We start from the raw sequence: 17,269 nt of genomic DNA, 5'->3' as shown, positions 1-17,269 counted from the left end.
GATGCCCATCAGTGCCAAACAATAATGCATGCCAATCAGTGATGCCCATTGTGGGCACTGATTGGCATCCATTGTGGGCACTGACTGGAATCCCTGGTGGTCTAGGGTGGCATACCTTGTGCTGGGCATCCCTGGTGGTCTGGTGGCATCCCTGGTGGTCCAGTGTGGGCATCCTCGGGGGGGCTGTGCTGATAACCGATCAGCACGCCCCCCCCCCCCATCAGAGGAGCAGCCAATCGGCTCTCCTCTACTCACGTCTGACAGGCGCGAGTGAGGAAAAGCCGATCACCGGCTCTTCCTTTTTATACTGTGATCAGCCGTGATTGGACACGGCTGATCACGTGATAAAGTCTCTGTCTCCCTCAGTCTGACACCCCGCAACAACGATTGCCGCGATGCGCTCCCCCGGGGACGCTCAGCGGCTCAAAATCCTGATCACGTCATATGACGTCTGGTCAGAATTTTGAAACCAGTTTGCCGCTGTGTTTCTGTTATAGGGCGGGCGGCAAGTGGTTAACCTCTTCCCGCCCAAGGTACGTCATATGACGTCCTTGACTTTGTGGGGGGATATCTGAATGATGGGGGCAGCTACAGGCATCATTCAGAGATCGGCTTTTTCAGCCGGCGATTCCGTACACCATAAGAATGATCATAGCGGCTGTTTTGCCGCTTGATCGTTCTTACGCCGTCCTCCGGTGCTTCTACCGACTCGCCGCTTCCATCGGTGAGTCGGAGACAGGATCCGCTGGCCCCGAATGTTGAGCATAGAGATTTCCGGCGGACCGGATGGTCACTGGAGTCTCTATGATCGTTTGGAAGGCCGGGCGCGAGGTTTTTGACGCCACGCCCGGCCTCTGCATTCAAACAAATGGGGCCGCCTCAGCTGGGAAGCCGAGATCATTTTATATTTTTTAATTTCAGGCTTCCCAGCCTTGAGGTGAGATGTTGGGGTCTTATTGACCCCCCCATATCTCACTGTAAAGAGGACCGATCATGCCATTTTCCTATTACAAGGGATGTTTACATTCCTTGTAATAGGAATAAAAGTGATCAATTTTTTTTTTTTTAAAGTGTCAAACTAAAAAAAGAAAAGTAAAATTAACAATAAAAGAAAAAAATAATAATTTAAGGGCCCCTGTCCCCGTGTGCTTGTGCGCAGAAGCAAACGCATACGTAAGTCCCGCCCACATATGAAAACTGTGTCCAAACCCCACATGTGAGGTAGCGCCACGAACGTTAGAGCGAGAGCAATAATTCTAGCCCTAGATCTCCTCTGTAACGCAAAACATGTAACCAGTAAAAAAATTCAAAGCATCGCTTATGGGGATTTTAATCGCTTGCTGACCGCCTCACGCAGATATACTGTGGCAGAATGGCACGTACAGGCAAACTAACGTACCTGTACGTTGCCCTTTGAGAGGCAGCCTGCGGCAAGCTCCGTGAGTCGGATTGCGGGTTCCCGCGGACTCGATGACTGCAGGGATACCCGCGATCGTCTCACAGAGAGGAAGAACGGGGAGATGCTAATGTAAACAAGCATCGCCCTGTTCTGCTTAGAGACAGTGTCACTGATCCCTGTGATCGGGTGCGTTGATCAGTGACGTGCCACACGTAGCCACGCCCCCCCACAGTTAGAATCACTCCCCGGCACACACTTAACCCCTACACTGCCACCTAGTGGTTAACCCCTTCACTGCCAGCATCATTTACACAGGAATCAGTGCATTTGTATAGCACTGATTGCTGTATAAATGATAATGGTCCCAAAAATGTGTCAAAAATGTCCGATGTGTCCGCCATAATGTTGCAGTCACAATAAAAATCGCTGATCGCCGCCATTACTAGTAAAAAAAAATGATTCATAAAAATGCCATAAACTATCCCCTATTTTGTAAACGCTATAACTTTTGCGCAAACCAATCAATATACGCTTATTGCGATTTTTTTTTTTTATCAAAAATATGTAGAAGAATACATATCGGCCTAAACTGAGGGAAAAAAATGTTTTATATATATATATATATATATATTTTGGGGGATATTTATTATAGCAAAATGTAAAAAATAATGCGTTTTTTTTTCCCCCCAAATTTTATTGGTCTTTTTTTTGTTTATAGCGCAAAAATTAAAAACCGCGGAGGTGATCAAATACCACCAAAAGAAAGCTCTATTTGTGGGGGGAAAAAGGGACGTAAATTTTGCTTGGGAACCACGCCGCGCGACCGCGCAATTGTCAGCTAAAGAGACGCAGTGCCGAATCGCAAAAAAGTGCTCTGGTCAGGAAGGGGGTAAATTCTTCCCGAGGGCTGAAGTAGTTAAAGTTGCCAAAGTTTGGCGCCATTCCACGAGCATGTGCAATTTTGAAGCGTGACATGTTAGGTATCCTACTCGGCGTAACGTCATCTTTCACATTATGCAAAAAAAAAATGAAAAAAAATTGAACTAACTTTTATGTTTTTGTTCTTTTTAAAGCATGAAACTGCACAAATACAGTGTGAGATAAAAAGTCGTAACGACCGCCATTGTATTCTCCAGGGTCTTTGCTAAAAAAAAACATATACCGTATATACTCGAGTATAAGCCGAGATTTTCAGCCTCTTTTTTGAGGCTGAAAGTGCCCCCTCGGCTTATACTCGAGTCACCGCTGTCTGACTGCTCGATCAGCGTATCGAGCAGACAGACGGCGGACATTAAAATTCAAAAGCCGCGCCTCCTTCTCCGCCTCCGCCTGTGATAGGCAGGACACTGAATTTCCCAGCAGTCAGTGTTCCGCCTATCACGGACATCCGTTCATTCTCATACTACGGACGAGTATGAGAGGATGTCCGTGATAGGCGGAACACAGGCTGCTGGGAAATTGAGTGTTCCGCCTATCACAGGCGGAGGACGGAGGCGCGGCTTTTGATTTGTAGAATGGCCGCCGAGAAGAGCGGCGATCCATCGGCACGACACGGGACGGAGGAGGCACGGGACGGAGGAGGCACGGGACGGAGGAGGCACGGGACAGAGGAGGCACGGGACAGAGGAGGCACGGGACAGAGGAGGCACGGGACAGAGGAGGCACGGGACAGAGGAGGCACGGGACAGAGGAGGCTCGGGACGACGGCGGCTCGGGACGGAGGCTTGGGACACAGGTAGGCTGGACACACACACAAGGCTGCACGGACACACACACACACACACACACACACACACACACACACAGGGATGGATGGATGGATGGATACACACACACACACACACACACACAGGGATGGATGGATGGATACACACACACACACACACACACAGGGATGGATGGATGGATGGATACACACACAGGGATGGATGGACGGACACACACACAGGGATGGATGGATGGATGGATGGACACACACACAGGGATGGATGGACGGACACACACACAGGGATGGACGGACACACAGGGATGGACGGACACACACACAGGGATGGACGGACACACACACAGGGATGGACGGACACACAGGGATGGACAGCCATGTCTCACCCTCGGCTTATACACGAGTCAATAAGTTTTCCAGTTTTTTGGGGGTAAATTGGGGGCCTCGGCTTATATTCGGGTCGGCCTATACTCGAGTATATACGGTATAATGTTTGGGGGTTCTATGTAATTTTTTAGCAAAAAAATAATGAATTTTACATGTAGGAGAGAAATGTCAGAATTGGCCTGGATGGGAAATGGTTAATGATACACCTTTAGGAAGATTGTATTTGGAGCATTCTGTGCTGGTTATTAAGGGCTGGCACCCACCAGCATCCTAACAACCTGGTGACTCATCCCTGCTGTCAGCAGCATGGATTAGTCAACGGTTGCTAAGAAGGCAGCACCTGCCAAAGTCCTAGCAACAGGGGTTCATCCCCACTGACAACAGGTTTTAAACAAAAGAGAGGGCATTTAAAAAAAAAAAATGTGTGCCCCCCCCCCCCCCCAATCCCATACCAGACCCCTTAGTTCAGGTATAGATTTTGAAGGGGGGTCCCCATGCCAAAAGAACAAACAAACAAAAAATGCGTGGGGGTCCCCCCAAAATCAATACCAAGCGTTTGTCCACGCATGCAGCCTGGCAAGGCCAGGAAAGGGAGGGGACACAGGAATGGCACCCCCTTCCTGAACCATACCAGGCCACATGCCCACAACAAGGGCCTCTTCCTCACAACCCTGGCCCAGTGATTGTGGGGGTGTGGAGGGTAGCTTATCATAATTAAAAGATAAAATCAAATGTGCACAAAAGAATCATAAAAGGGAATAGGTCATCCCAAATATAAATCCAAAGATCAGTCCACCATCTAAAAAAAAAAAAAAAAAAAAAAAATGTGATGCAATTAACTTGCAATGTGTCCTTTAACACCACATAACAGTTTTCCTTCCCTACATGCCTAATAATACATGCTTATCAGATCGTTTTGACCCTCCTATATAAGAGAAGTCAAATAGTGCTTAATATAAAAAAGCCTCTGTGGCAATGGGCAATACTCCTCACCCTCAAATCAAATGGTCACCCTCTGGTTCACAAGTAGACTCATGGAAAGAAAAAAACAAGGGTACCACATAGCGTAAAACCATCCAGGTAAATAGTTTATTAAAACGTGCCAAAATACTCACATAAGTAAAAATATATACCGCCTGTAGTAAGCAGTGCCAGAAATGGGAATAAAGCAGGCCACTTCCAGGTTCCGAGTGCGTGATGACATCACAAACATTAGGCCTATCCTACACGTTTCGTCCCAAATGACATCTTTCACTTTACTCCTGGGACTGGCTTTGTTTACTACAGGTGATATATGATTTTACTTATGTGAGTATTTTGACACATTTTAATAAATCATTTATGTGGTTGGTACCCCCTGGCTTTTTTTTCCCCATGTGTGTTCTTGTGCACCGGAGGGTGACCTTTTTTTTTTTTTTGAGGGTGACAAGTATTGCACCTTTGGAGTTGCTGTATTATTGACTTTAGTCTTTTGCTGCTCTCAGTCTTCTATATTTTAAAATGCTTATTTTCTACTTTTTTTTTTTTTTCCTTTTCCCGGCAGCATCCAGTGTTGAGTCCCCAGCCTCTCGGAGCCCCACCGATCCCATCTTGGTGAATATGGAGATCCTAAAAGATAAGTGTAGGCATGGCAAGGCCTTTTGCAGACAACTGCTGTGTATGTACGAGCTGAGCCAGGTAATCTTCCATGAAGGTTTGGAAATAAGACCTGCTACATCCATATCTGTACCAGGGGCGGACTGACAACTCATGGGGCCCCAGGGCAATAGGAGATTATGGGGCCCCCAGGCAATCAGAGATTATGGGGCCACACAGTATACAATCACACAGTATACACATACATGTACACATAGTATACACAGACATGTTTCTATTGGCTGAGAAGGTACTGGAGAGGATTTTTACATACTGTCCCTGGTTTTACTGAGGCCGGTGTTCTGCCTAATAGAGTCCGGCCATCAATATGTGTCCGCTCCGTACTGCGCATGCGCAGTAAGGAGCAGACGAAGCTTCGGAAAAAGTCCGAAGCTGAACGGCGCCTGCGCCGTGAGTGGAGGTGGTAGCCCCACCATCCAAGCGGACATAGGGTTGAGAATTTTAGAGGGCCCCTCGCGGGCGAGCTTCGCTCGCCACGCTTCGGGCTCGGCCTCGCTGCGCTCGGCTCTTTTTTATTCTAACTCTATGTCCACTTGGATAGTGGGGATAGAACCTGGACTCACGGCGCAGGCGCCGTTCATCCTCGGCAATTTTCGGAATCTCTGTTCCTGTGTACTGCGCATGCGCAGTACGCAGGGGACAGCATCTGATGGAGGACCCTATTTGACAAGACACCGGCAACCCTGATGGGGCCCCCTAGTGCCCGAGTGGCTGAATGGTCAGTCCGCCCCTGATCTGTACTAATATATGTTTGAGTTTCTATAGCTCTGCATCACTTTCTCTCTGTTCCTTTAAATTTAGGATCTTCGTTGCTCCTTCTCCGAAGTGTCTTCTCGCGATCCAAGTGAAGTTCTGCGTACCGTGGTGTCCAAGAATCGCCCAGAGCTTGCCGATAGAGCGCAGGCAGTTATAAGCTCCCATAGGCTGGCCCCAGAAACGGTAGCAAAAATAGTGGCTGAGGAGTGCCTGAAATTCTGGAGGACTATGGAGAAGGAAGGAGGTCAGTGTTGGATCAAAACCAATGGCATCCCAAGCAGTCTTTCCAATACTAGGAGAATGGTTTTGAGCCATGCGATGGTACATTATTTTACTATTTCATCACTGGTCTCACTTTTTAACACCCTAATTCTTTGTCATTGTATTCAGGGCAAACCGAAATGTATAATGTGTCGGAGAAGAGAGACAACTTTCTGCAACTTGCCAAGCTGTGCCCCGACCCAACTTTGGTGGGATTAAACCTGCTGGAGCACCTGGAGACGGTTCCCCTTACTGAGCTACAAGCCAGTCAGTACTTTATTCAATCCTCATTTAGGCCCCATTCGCACTTGTGCGACTTGTCATGTGATTTTGGACCCGTAAGTCACATGACAGGTCGCCACCCCATGCTTCCCAATGAGTACCGTTCATATCTGCGTGACTTAAAAATAGTTCCTGCAATGCTTTGATCTGACTTTCATGTGACTTGTGGGCCATAGACTTCAATGTAAACCCTATTATAGTGATACTACACACTGCTTAAAGGGATTTTAAAGTGATTTTTTTTTTTTTTTTTTAAATAACAAACATGTTATACTTACCTCCACTGTGCTGCTCGTTTTGCACAGAGTGGCCCCGGACCTGCTCTTCTGGGGTCCCTCGGCGGCTGTCTCTGCTTCCTCCCGCATGTGCTTCTCACGTTCATGCGAGCTCCCTCGCATGGTGAGAAGCACCTGCGGGCGCGCTCCCGTGATACAGCCGGCGGCTATAGCCGCTCGCTGTATCACACGGCCCCGCCCCCCGATGCTCCGCGTCAGTGGATGTGATTGACAGCAGCGCGAGCCAATGGCTGCGCTGCTTTCCATCCATCCACTCCAGCCAATCAGCGGCCAGGCTGAGCGGTGGAAAGGACGTCGGGGGACGAGCGCGGGATTTTCGAGGGGTGAGGTAAGTAAAACGGGGGGGGGGGGGGGGCTGGGGGCGCAGGCAGTGTCAGATGTTTTTTCACCTTAATGCATAGAATGCATTAAGGTGAAAAAACATTTACCTTTACAACCCCTTTAACCCCTTAAGGACCGAGCCTCTTTTTGAGATGTGTTGTTTACAAGTTAAAAACTGTTTTGTTTTGTTTTGCTAGAAAATTACTTAGAACCCCCAAACATGATATAATTTTTTTTTATAACACCAATGAGAATAAAATGGCAATACTTTCTAATCACACCTTATTTGCGCAGCGGTCTTACAAGCGCAATTAAAAAAAAAAAAAAATACACTCTTTTTTTGATTTAAAAAATAATACAACAGTAAAGTTAGCCCAATTTTTTTTATATTGTGAAAGATAATGTTATGCCGAGTAAATTGATACCCAACATGTCGCGCTTCAAAATTGCAACCGCTCGTGGAATGGCAACATACTTTTACCCATAAAAATCTCCACGGGCGACATTTAAAAAATTCTACAAAAAAAAAAGAGGAAGGAAACCCCCTATTCTTTGGACTTTAACAGCACGGTTTTTGAGCACCCTGGCACACCTCATTTTATATGGGTGATCTGTCCATCTATCATCCTCACCATATTATGGATATTACTGCATGTATTTTTATGATTTTGTGATATTTATTTCTTCTCCCTTTTGTTTGATTGTTATATTTGTCTACACATTTTGATAATAAATATTGTTTTTATTCTGACTACTGTACGTGCCATTAAAGTCCAAACAATAGGGGGTTTCCTTCCTCTTTTTTTTGTCAATATAGGATGTGGCACAACACTATTGCACAGTAATGGCGAATTCTATTTTTTTTCTTAAAAAATTCTACAGGTTGCAGGTTTTAAATTACAGAGGAGCTCTAGTGCTAGAATTATTGCTCTCGCTCTAACAATCACAGCGATACCTCACATGTGTGGTTTGAACACAGTTTTCATATGCGGGCGCTACTCACTTATGCATTCACTTCTGCATGCGACACGTTTAAAAAAAAATAAAAAAAATTCTTATTTATTTGACTTTTTATTTTTACACAGTTTAAAAAAAAAAAAAAAAATTGGGTCACTTTTCTTCCTATTACAAGGATTGTAAACATCCCTTGTAATAGAAAAAAAGCATGACAGGACCTCTTAAATATTAGATCTGGGGGCAAACGAACCTCAAATCTCATATTTACTAGACATGTGCATACTGTAATATTCAGTTTCGGAATTTCGTTTTCGTCCGAAAAATAAATTTAGTTACTCCCGAAATTTTTTTTGTCCGAAAATCGGAAATAATTAAGGTCGAATCCTTCATTGAAGGCTTATGGTGTCTGTTGAATGTTCTAAGAAGATTCGACGGAGCAGCTAAAGTGTACGACAGCCGCAATCGTACATTTCCGGTCGTTTGTTCCGCCTACAAGCTATAGTAGAATTCTAATGTTGGATGACACTAGAAATAATTATATTTATTAATTATTATTACTAGTCAACCAACATTAGAATTCATCTATAGCCTATGGGCGGAGCATTTGACCATAAATGTCCGCTCGCGGCAACTGCTTCTTGGAATATTCATGTCGAATCTTTTCTCTCTATGTCGAATAATCTTGGACTAATAGAGTTAGGTTAGGCACATTCGACCTTTTTTGCTATTGTCTCTATAATATCGAATCTTTTCTCTCTATGTCGAATAATCTTGGACTAATAGAATTAGGTTAGGCACATTCTACCTTTTTTGCTATTGTCTCTATAATATCGAATCTTTTCTCTCTATGTCGAGTCTTTTCTCTCTATGTCGAATAATCTTGGACTAATAGACTTAGGTTAGGCACATTCGACCTTTTTTGCTATTGTCTCTATAATATCGAATCTCTTCTCTCTATGTCGAATAATCTTGGACTAATAGACTTGGGTTAGGCACATTCGACCTTTTTTGCTATTGTCTCTATAATATCGAATCTTTTCTCTCTATGTCAAATCTTTTCTCTCTATGTCAAATCTTTTCTCTCTATGTCGAATAATCTTGGACTAATAGAGTTAGGTTAGGCACATTCGACCTTTTTTGCTATTGTCTCTATAATATTGAATCTTTTCTCTCTATGTCGAATCTTTTCTCTCTATGTCGAATAATCTTGGACTAATAGAATTAGGTTAGGTACATTTGACCTTTTTTGCTATTGTCTCTATAATATCGAATCTTTTCTCTCTATGTCAAATAATCTTGGACTAATAGACTTAGGTTAGGCACATTCGACCTTTTTTGCTATTGTCTCTATAATATCGAATCTTTTCTCTCTATGTCGAATAATCTTGGACTAATAGACTTAGGTTAGGCACATTCAACCTTTTTTGCTATTGTCTCTATAATATCGAATCTTTTCTCTCTATGTCGAATCTTTTCTCTCTATGTCGAATCTTTTCTCTCTATGTAGAATAATCTTGGACTAATAGAATTAGGTTAGGCACATTCAACCTTTTTTGCTATTGTCTCTATATGTCAAATCTTTTCTCTCTATGTCGAATAATCTTGGACTAATAGACTTAGGTTAGGCACATTCAACCTTTTTTGCTATTGTCTCTATAATATCGAATCTTTTCTCTCTATGTCGAATCTTTTCTCTCTATGTCGAATCTTTTCTCTCTATGTAGAATAATCTTGGACTAATAGACTTAGGTTAGGCACATTCAACCTTTTTTGCTATTGTCTCTATAATATCGAATCTTTTCTCTCTATGTCGAATCTTTTCTCTCTATGTCGAATCTTTTCTCTCTATGTCGAATAATCTTGGACTAATAGACTTGGGTTAGGCACATTCGACCTTTTTTGCTATTGTCTCTATAATATCGAATCTTTTCTCTCTATGTAGAATAATCTTGGACTAATACAGCTAAGGTTAGGCACATTCAACCAGACGCTATTGTCAGCGTCATGTCGAATCTCCTATCTATATCGAACTGTTGCCGCAACAAAAATAAAGCATTTGTTTATGTTGGATCTTTCGGGTTTTCGGGTTTCTGCACGTTCGTTATCGTTTGTTAAAACAATAACGAAAATACCCGAAATTCAGATGAAAATGCATTTGGACGAAAACGAATGCGCATGTCTAATATTTATACTTAAATGCAAAAAAAAAAAAAATTGTAATAAAAAAAAAAAAAAACAGTCCTTTAAGAGCTATGGGCAGATGTGATGTTTTGACGTCGCTTCCACCCTGCATTGTTATGGAGACGGGTGGGGGCCATCTTCCCCTCAATCGCAAGGGTGAAGATCCGATCGCCTCCGCGCGCTGCCGACGGCTCCGCCGATAAAAGTGATCTTGCGCTGAATCCTCCGCAGAGACCACTCTTATCGGAAAGAGGACCACCGGTCTAAGAAGAGCATACCGGGATTATGGCAGCTAGCTGCTACCATAACCACGATATCCCCCTTCAAAGTAAGAACGTATATCGGCGTGCGGCGATCCGGAAGTGCTTAATTTACATTGTCTCTTCTATTTCTTTATGGGAATGATGGCACTGTAATTTTTTTTTTAAAAAAAGTTAAAAACCCCATCTAAATACCTTTTTCCTGATGGATATCCAGCTATCACATGACCCGGCTCTCTCCCAGCCTGCCTGCAGGGAAACATAAGCAGGAGACACTTCTAGTCCTCTGCTGCTGGTCACATGTTCAAAATAAAAAAAAAACAGCCTTTGGAATACAATAAAAATAAATTAATATCAATAAACTGTTTTAAATCATCATACAAATATATATTTGAAATCAAATCTTTATTGTTTTTTGGCAATAATATGGTGTGGGTGGATTTCTGCCAGTCTCAGGCTGTGTCATCTCCCTCCAGCCTGTGTCTTAGAATAACAGGTGAAGCCACCATCAATCAACATGTAATATCGCGCCCCCATTGTGGGGGTTAGTCGGCCTGAAGAAGGCGGGAGGTAGTGGGCTGTCATTTACCACCACTGTGTATACGCCTACACATGTGTGACACTATAGTCCAGCCTTGCTCAACCTTTTCAAATCCAAGGAACCCTTGAAATAGTTCTCCAGTCTTGGGGAACCCCCTGCTGAAAATTAGAAATCTACAACTCATGATACATTAGTGTGATGGTCAGTGGGAAGAATGGTCCTTACACTTGTGGTCATTGGGAAGAATTACCTCCTTACAGATAGCTAAAAAGATCAATGGTGTTGGTGGGAACTTATTCGAGAGGCAGAAATGGCCCAATGCTGAAGGAACCCCTAGCAACCTCTGGAGGAACCCTGGTTGAGAATCACCGCTATAGTCACATGGGCTGCTCAGATGTGATAGAGAGGGAATGCTCAGAAAAGAAACTCTCTGAATACTGAGCATGTGCAGAACTGCCAACACTGCTCTGCAAAATCCCTAGATGCATTGGGGACATGGACAGAAGGGGAGATGGAGAGCAGCAGGATCAGCCAGGTTTTTTTGCAGAATACATAAAACGAATCTCATAGTGACTGAGTGAGTATGAACAGCATGGAATACAGCAGTTATTGAACGTGTTTATATGATGTGGGTTTAGTGACACTGTAAGGGATGGGAACCACTCTTAGCCCTTGTACACACGGGTCGAACTTTCCGACAACCAAGTCCGTCGGATTTTGTCAGACGGATTTTGTCCGAAACTGTTGCATACACACGGTCGGACAAAGTTGTCGGAAAATCTGATCGTTCAGAACGTGATGACGTTATTTCGTTACGACGGGACTACGTTCAGGGTAGTAGCCAATAGCTTTGGTCTAGGAATTTGATCTGAGCATGCGTGGCACTTTGTCCGATCGGAATTCTCTACACATGATCGGACAAGGTCCGATCGGATCATGTTGTTGGAAAGTTTTATAGCCAAGCTGGAAGTCCGATGGAGCCCACACACTGTCGGATTATCCGACAACACGGTCCGATCGGACATTTTCCATCTGAACGTCTGACCGTGTGTACAAGGGCTTAATGACCACAGCAGTTGTGCAGGTCCTTGAGCTGTCACATAACGGGTGATGGAGACGTAATTGAGGTAGGCTTCTCTTACCCCTCTGTGTTCTTGAAGCACAAAAGCACGGTGTGTGACCCTACAGTTGTCGTCGTCTGTGCGTGTGCAGAAGCAGACTGGACCGTGAATGCAGGACAGCAGAGATGACAGGTTGTAGGGAAAGTTTAGCAGGGTACAGACACGGTCACAGGCAGACAAGCCACCGGCACTGGGCAAGACCGTCAGACAGCTGGGTGCAGGTTGACAGGCACAAGCACCCGCATAGGTGGTGGCAGTGGCTAAACCTTTTTGTACTGTCGATATACTGGCCAGGCAACGCACTGACACCTTTGCAGCCATTGCACGTGTGCCCCAGACCATGTGCTGGGTGTTCAGTGTGTCACTGTGACTTTAAGCCCTTGTAAACACGGTCGGCGATTCCGACGGAATGTGTCCTATCGGACCGTTTTGTCGGATATTCCGACTGTTTGTGGTCTACATCGGACTGTTTCCGTCGGAATATCCGACGGACCAAGTTTTCCAACTTGTCCGTAAAAATTTTCAGACAAAATGCTCCGATCAGACATACTCCGATCATGTGTAGCCTACTCCGACGGACAAAGTGCCACGCATGCTCAGATCAAATTCCTAGACCAAAGCTATTGGCTACTAGCCTGAACGTAGTCCCGTCGTAACGAAATAACGTCATCACGTTATGTACAATCGGATTTTCCGACAACTTTGTCCGACCGTGTGTATGCAACAGTTTCATTCAATCCAACGGATTTGGTTGTCGGAATGTCTGACCGTGTGTACAAGGGCTAAGAAGGGGTGGGCTCCCATCAGTCAATCTGCCCCCCATCTATCCATCAGAATGCATTTGCTTCCACTGTGGAGTCACTTAAAAGTCAGTGATAGGACTGAAGATACCAGGGTGCCTTGGCGGGGCTCTGTAGCTTCCGCATGTATTTACAAATGTGTACAGACTAAACACGTTTTGAATGCATACTGTTAGACAAGTTGGTTGTCTGCAAGCTGGTCAGTAAGTTGAGCTTGGAATTTTCCTTGGATTTTTTTCTTTTGAAAAGGCGATCCAAAAGTGAAAAATAGAATAAAGAAAAAAACTTTAGTCAGACACCTTGTGAGAAATCCCTGACCAAAATCATAAAACCAGTGAATGGTTCACCCCCAACCAGAAGTACAATGTAGCTCCTTACCAGAAGGGATTGACCCCTGTACAACAGATGATTAAACAGTACTTAAGGAGTTAAGGTCTCCCTTTTAACCTGTCAGCCTCCTTCGCCAGGGCCAATATAAGATGTGCCAACAGATTCCCTCAAAAACAAGACATAAAGAACGACTCAATCTCGGCCATTACTTAAGGTCCGTGTGCATGATGACGTCACCGTCATAGGCTCCACTCTGCACGTTTCGTCTTTGATGACGTCATTTGGGGGGGCGGGTAGACACAGGAACGGGTGACAGGTTATTCAGGAAACGCTATAGACCAAACGGGAAGGATCCAGTGCAGCAGCTCTGTTTAAAAAGCCAGAATGGCACCAACCTTAGTGACCGGCAGGAGTATGGCTCCGTGTAGTCTTGCGCCGGCGCACACATATGTGACTCAATGCATTATGCCTTTCCTTACAAGAGCAGAGATCTCACCAATGGAGATATAAGAAACTGACAGGCGTCTATTGAAAACTGAAATTTCAGTTTTATGTTTGTTGAACCTTTTATCTGTATGTTGCCTTTTATTTTTTTGTATAGTTCCTTGTTTAGCTGTTTTTTTTCCTGTTACATTTTTAGTTATCGAGGTCCTTATCGCTGCACATGAGTGCTTCAGTCTGACGTGCCACTTAGAGGGGATCCGGCGTGTTCTTCATGTATGCCGCCATCTGACGGAGATGCACTTAGCGACAAAACGGGAATATAGTCTTATGGTATGTCCTTCTCCCCCCCCCCCCGACCTCTGACCCTGAGCTAAATAATTCCAGCACAATGACTTCTCTTCCAGGTTAGGCTCCTGTCTGGGATTGGTCGCTACAACGATATGTTTTATGTGTTTGACATTCTACACAAGAACCAGCACTTTGAGCTTCTGCTGAGGAAACAGCTTGATACTGTGAGTAGGATTCGCAAAACAAGGTTCTACAACAGGGGTGGGCAACCTGGGCACTTCAGCTGTGGTAAAAACTACAAATCCCATCATGCCTCTGCCTCTAAGCCCTTGTACACACGGTCGGACATTCCGACGGAAAATGTCCGATTGGACCGTGTTGTCGGATAATCCAACTGTGTGTGGGCTCCATCGGACTGTTTCCGTCTGAATATCCGACCGACAAAGTTTAAGAGCTGGGCTGTAAAATTTTCCGACAACATGATCCGATCGGACTTTGTCTGATTGTTTGTAGAGAATTCCGATCGGATCAAAGTGCCACGCATGCTCAGATCAAATTCCTAGACCAAAGCTATTGGCTACTAGTCTGAACGTAGTCCCGTCGTAACGAAATAACGTCATCACGTTATGTACAATCGGATTTTCCGACAACTTTGTCCGACCGCGTGTATGCAACACCAGTTTCGGACAAAATCCGTCAGAAAAAATCTGATGGATTTGGTTGTCGGAATGTCCGACCCGTGTGTACAAGGACTAAGCCCTTGTACACACGGTCGGACATTCTGACAACCAAATATTTTGTCCGACAGATTTTTTCTGAAACTGTTGCATACACACGGTCGGACAAAGTTGTCGGAAAATCCGATTGTACATAACGTGATGACGTTATTTCGTTACGACGGGACTACGTTCAGGCTAGTAGCCAATAGCTTTGGTCTAGGAATTTGATCTGAGCATGCGTGGCACTTTGTCCGTCGGAGTAGGCTACACATGATCGGAGTATGTCCGATCGGAGCAGTTTGTCGGAAAATATTTCCAGCAAGTTGGAAAATTTGGTCCGTCGGATACTCCGACGGAATCAGTCCGATGCAGACCACACACAGTCGGATTATCCGACAAAACGGTCCGATAGGACACATTCCGACGGATTCTCCGACCGTGTGTACAAGGGCTAAGAGTCATGCCTGTGATTGTCAGGGTCTTGCAATGTCTCATGGGATCAGCTGGAGGGCCGAGGTTGCCTACCCCTGTTCTACAAGATGCATGTTTATGGTATGATGAATGCCGGTTATCTATGTAGATCCAGAATCCGTGATATTTCTTTCACAATTTTACCTTTCAGAAAGGTGGATTGCAGACGGCACTCCTGGAGTATATTAAGCGTTGTCATCCTGGCGACAGTGAAAAACACAACATGGCCGCGTTGTGCTTTAGCATGTACCGTGACATCGGCCACAACCACGAACAGGCGGCAAAGATCCAACTCAAGTTAATCCAGTCTCAACCTTGGGGTAAGTGTGGTGAGGAAATTTATAGGGATTATCTCCAGAACTAATGTGAAATTTTGCAAAATCGAATCCTCTTACTGCCACTGACGTGTGCTGTATAGTGGTGGGGGGGGGGGGGTTTACACACACTCCCGGCTGCTGTGGCCGAGTGCCGGCGTCATGTCGAATAGAACAGATCGTCGGATAATGCCTCTGATGATCTGCACATGTGCAGGATATAACAGAATATTGGCTTGCATTAAAAAGGGGATCGACTCCAGAGATGAAACGATAATTTCATCTCGAGGAGATCTCTACTGTTCCGATACCCTCCACGCTTTACACATCATGCCCACAGGCACAATCATTACTTCCCCCTTTCAACCCCACCACTATAGACGAGGTTGCTAAACTACTTGGTAATGTCCACCTTACCACCTGCCCTCTGGATCCTGTTCCATCACAAATGCTACATTCACCTTCTGGCTCTATTCTACACTCTCTAACCCACATCTTCAAACTCAATCCCTCTCTTCTTACATCTTCCCCAACTCTCTAAAACACGCACTTGTCAGACCCGTACTGTCAAGTCCTCACTGGACCCATCCAATCTTAACAACCTACGCCCCATCTCCTTGCTCCCCTTCTTATCCAAACTCTTCGAACATCTGGTCTACAACCGACTAAACGTCCACCTCGCTGATAATAGTTTCTTGATCCCCTTCAGTCTGGATTTCGTCCTCAACACTCCACAGAAACTGCTCTCCTAAAACTAACAAACGATCTACTAATGGCCAAAACCAATCGACATTATTCTGTACTCCTCCTCCTGGACCTCTCTGCTGCCTTTGATATGGTTGACCACCCCCTCCAAAAACTCCACGCCTTTGGTCACCATGACTGTACTCTATGCTGGTTCTCTTCCTACTTATCCAACCGCACCTTTAGCATTTCTTACAACTCGACTTCCTCCTCTCCTCTTCCTTTCTCTGTTGGGGTCCCCCAAGGTTCTGTTCTTGGACCTCTCCTATTTTCAATCTACACCTCCTCCCTGGGTCAGCTGATAGCCTCCCTTGGCTTCCAATACCACCTCTACGCTGATGACACCCAAATCTATTTCTCTACCCCTCAGCTCACTCCCTCTCTCTCCTCACGTTTCACTAATTTACTATCAGATATATCAGTCTGGATGTCACATCACTTCCTCAAACTCAATCTATCCAAAAACCAAACTTATAATTGTTCCTCCCCCATATGTCCCTCCCCCTTCCCCTGATCTCTCTGTCAAAATTGATGGCACAACTATAAGCCCATCCCCACATACCAAGGTTCTAGGTGTAGTCCTGGACTCTGAACTCTCCTTCAAGCAACACGTCCAATCACTGTCCAAATCCTCAACCTCCGCAACATCTCCAAAATACGCCCTTTTCTAACCAATGACATAACAAAGCTCTTAACTTTCTTCACTCGCTGGTCATCTCCCGCCTCGACTACTGCAACTCCCTTCTCATTGGCTTTCCTCTACATAGTCTATCACCTCTTCAATCGATCATGAATGCTGCTGCCAGACTCATCCACCTCACCAATCGCTCTGTGTCTTCTACTCCTCTCTGCCAATCCCTCCACTGGCTTCCGCTCAGCCAAAGAATTAAATTCTAAATTTCCTGCTTAGCAGAAACACAAGATCTTAATTTTCCCCTCTGGCGGAACAGCGGTCTGCCTTGTTTACATAGGCAGGCCGCCATTCTGCCTTTCCTTCGGATGATCGACGGGTCCCTTG

The 17,269-nt window shown here is 45.0% G+C and overlaps 1 protein-coding gene across 1 annotated transcript in view; it reads left to right on the top strand.

Moving 5' to 3' along the window:
- The window catches only part of SPG11 (SPG11 vesicle trafficking associated, spatacsin), a gene marked incomplete in the record, with an annotated part of 178,052 nt that overhangs the window by 137,153 nt on the left and 23,630 nt on the right, over positions 1 to 17,269 (top strand). The window contains 6 exon segments of the mRNA XM_077471981.1: positions 5,053 to 5,186; positions 5,967 to 6,165; positions 6,312 to 6,449; positions 13,912 to 14,045; positions 14,120 to 14,227; positions 15,345 to 15,513. Coding sequence (XP_077328107.1) covers positions 5,053 to 5,186; positions 5,967 to 6,165; positions 6,312 to 6,449; positions 13,912 to 14,045; positions 14,120 to 14,227; positions 15,345 to 15,513 — 882 coding nt within the window.

Source organism: Lithobates pipiens, unplaced genomic scaffold (genome assembly GCF_037356315.1).
Source record: "Lithobates pipiens isolate NorthernLeopardFrog02 unplaced genomic scaffold, aLitPip1_a1.2 Scaffold_8, whole genome shotgun sequence".
Taxonomy (NCBI): Eukaryota; Metazoa; Chordata; class Amphibia; order Anura; family Ranidae; genus Lithobates; species Lithobates pipiens.
The sequence above is the reverse complement of the archived record's forward strand: the minus strand, read 5'-3'. Positions and strand labels throughout refer to the sequence as shown.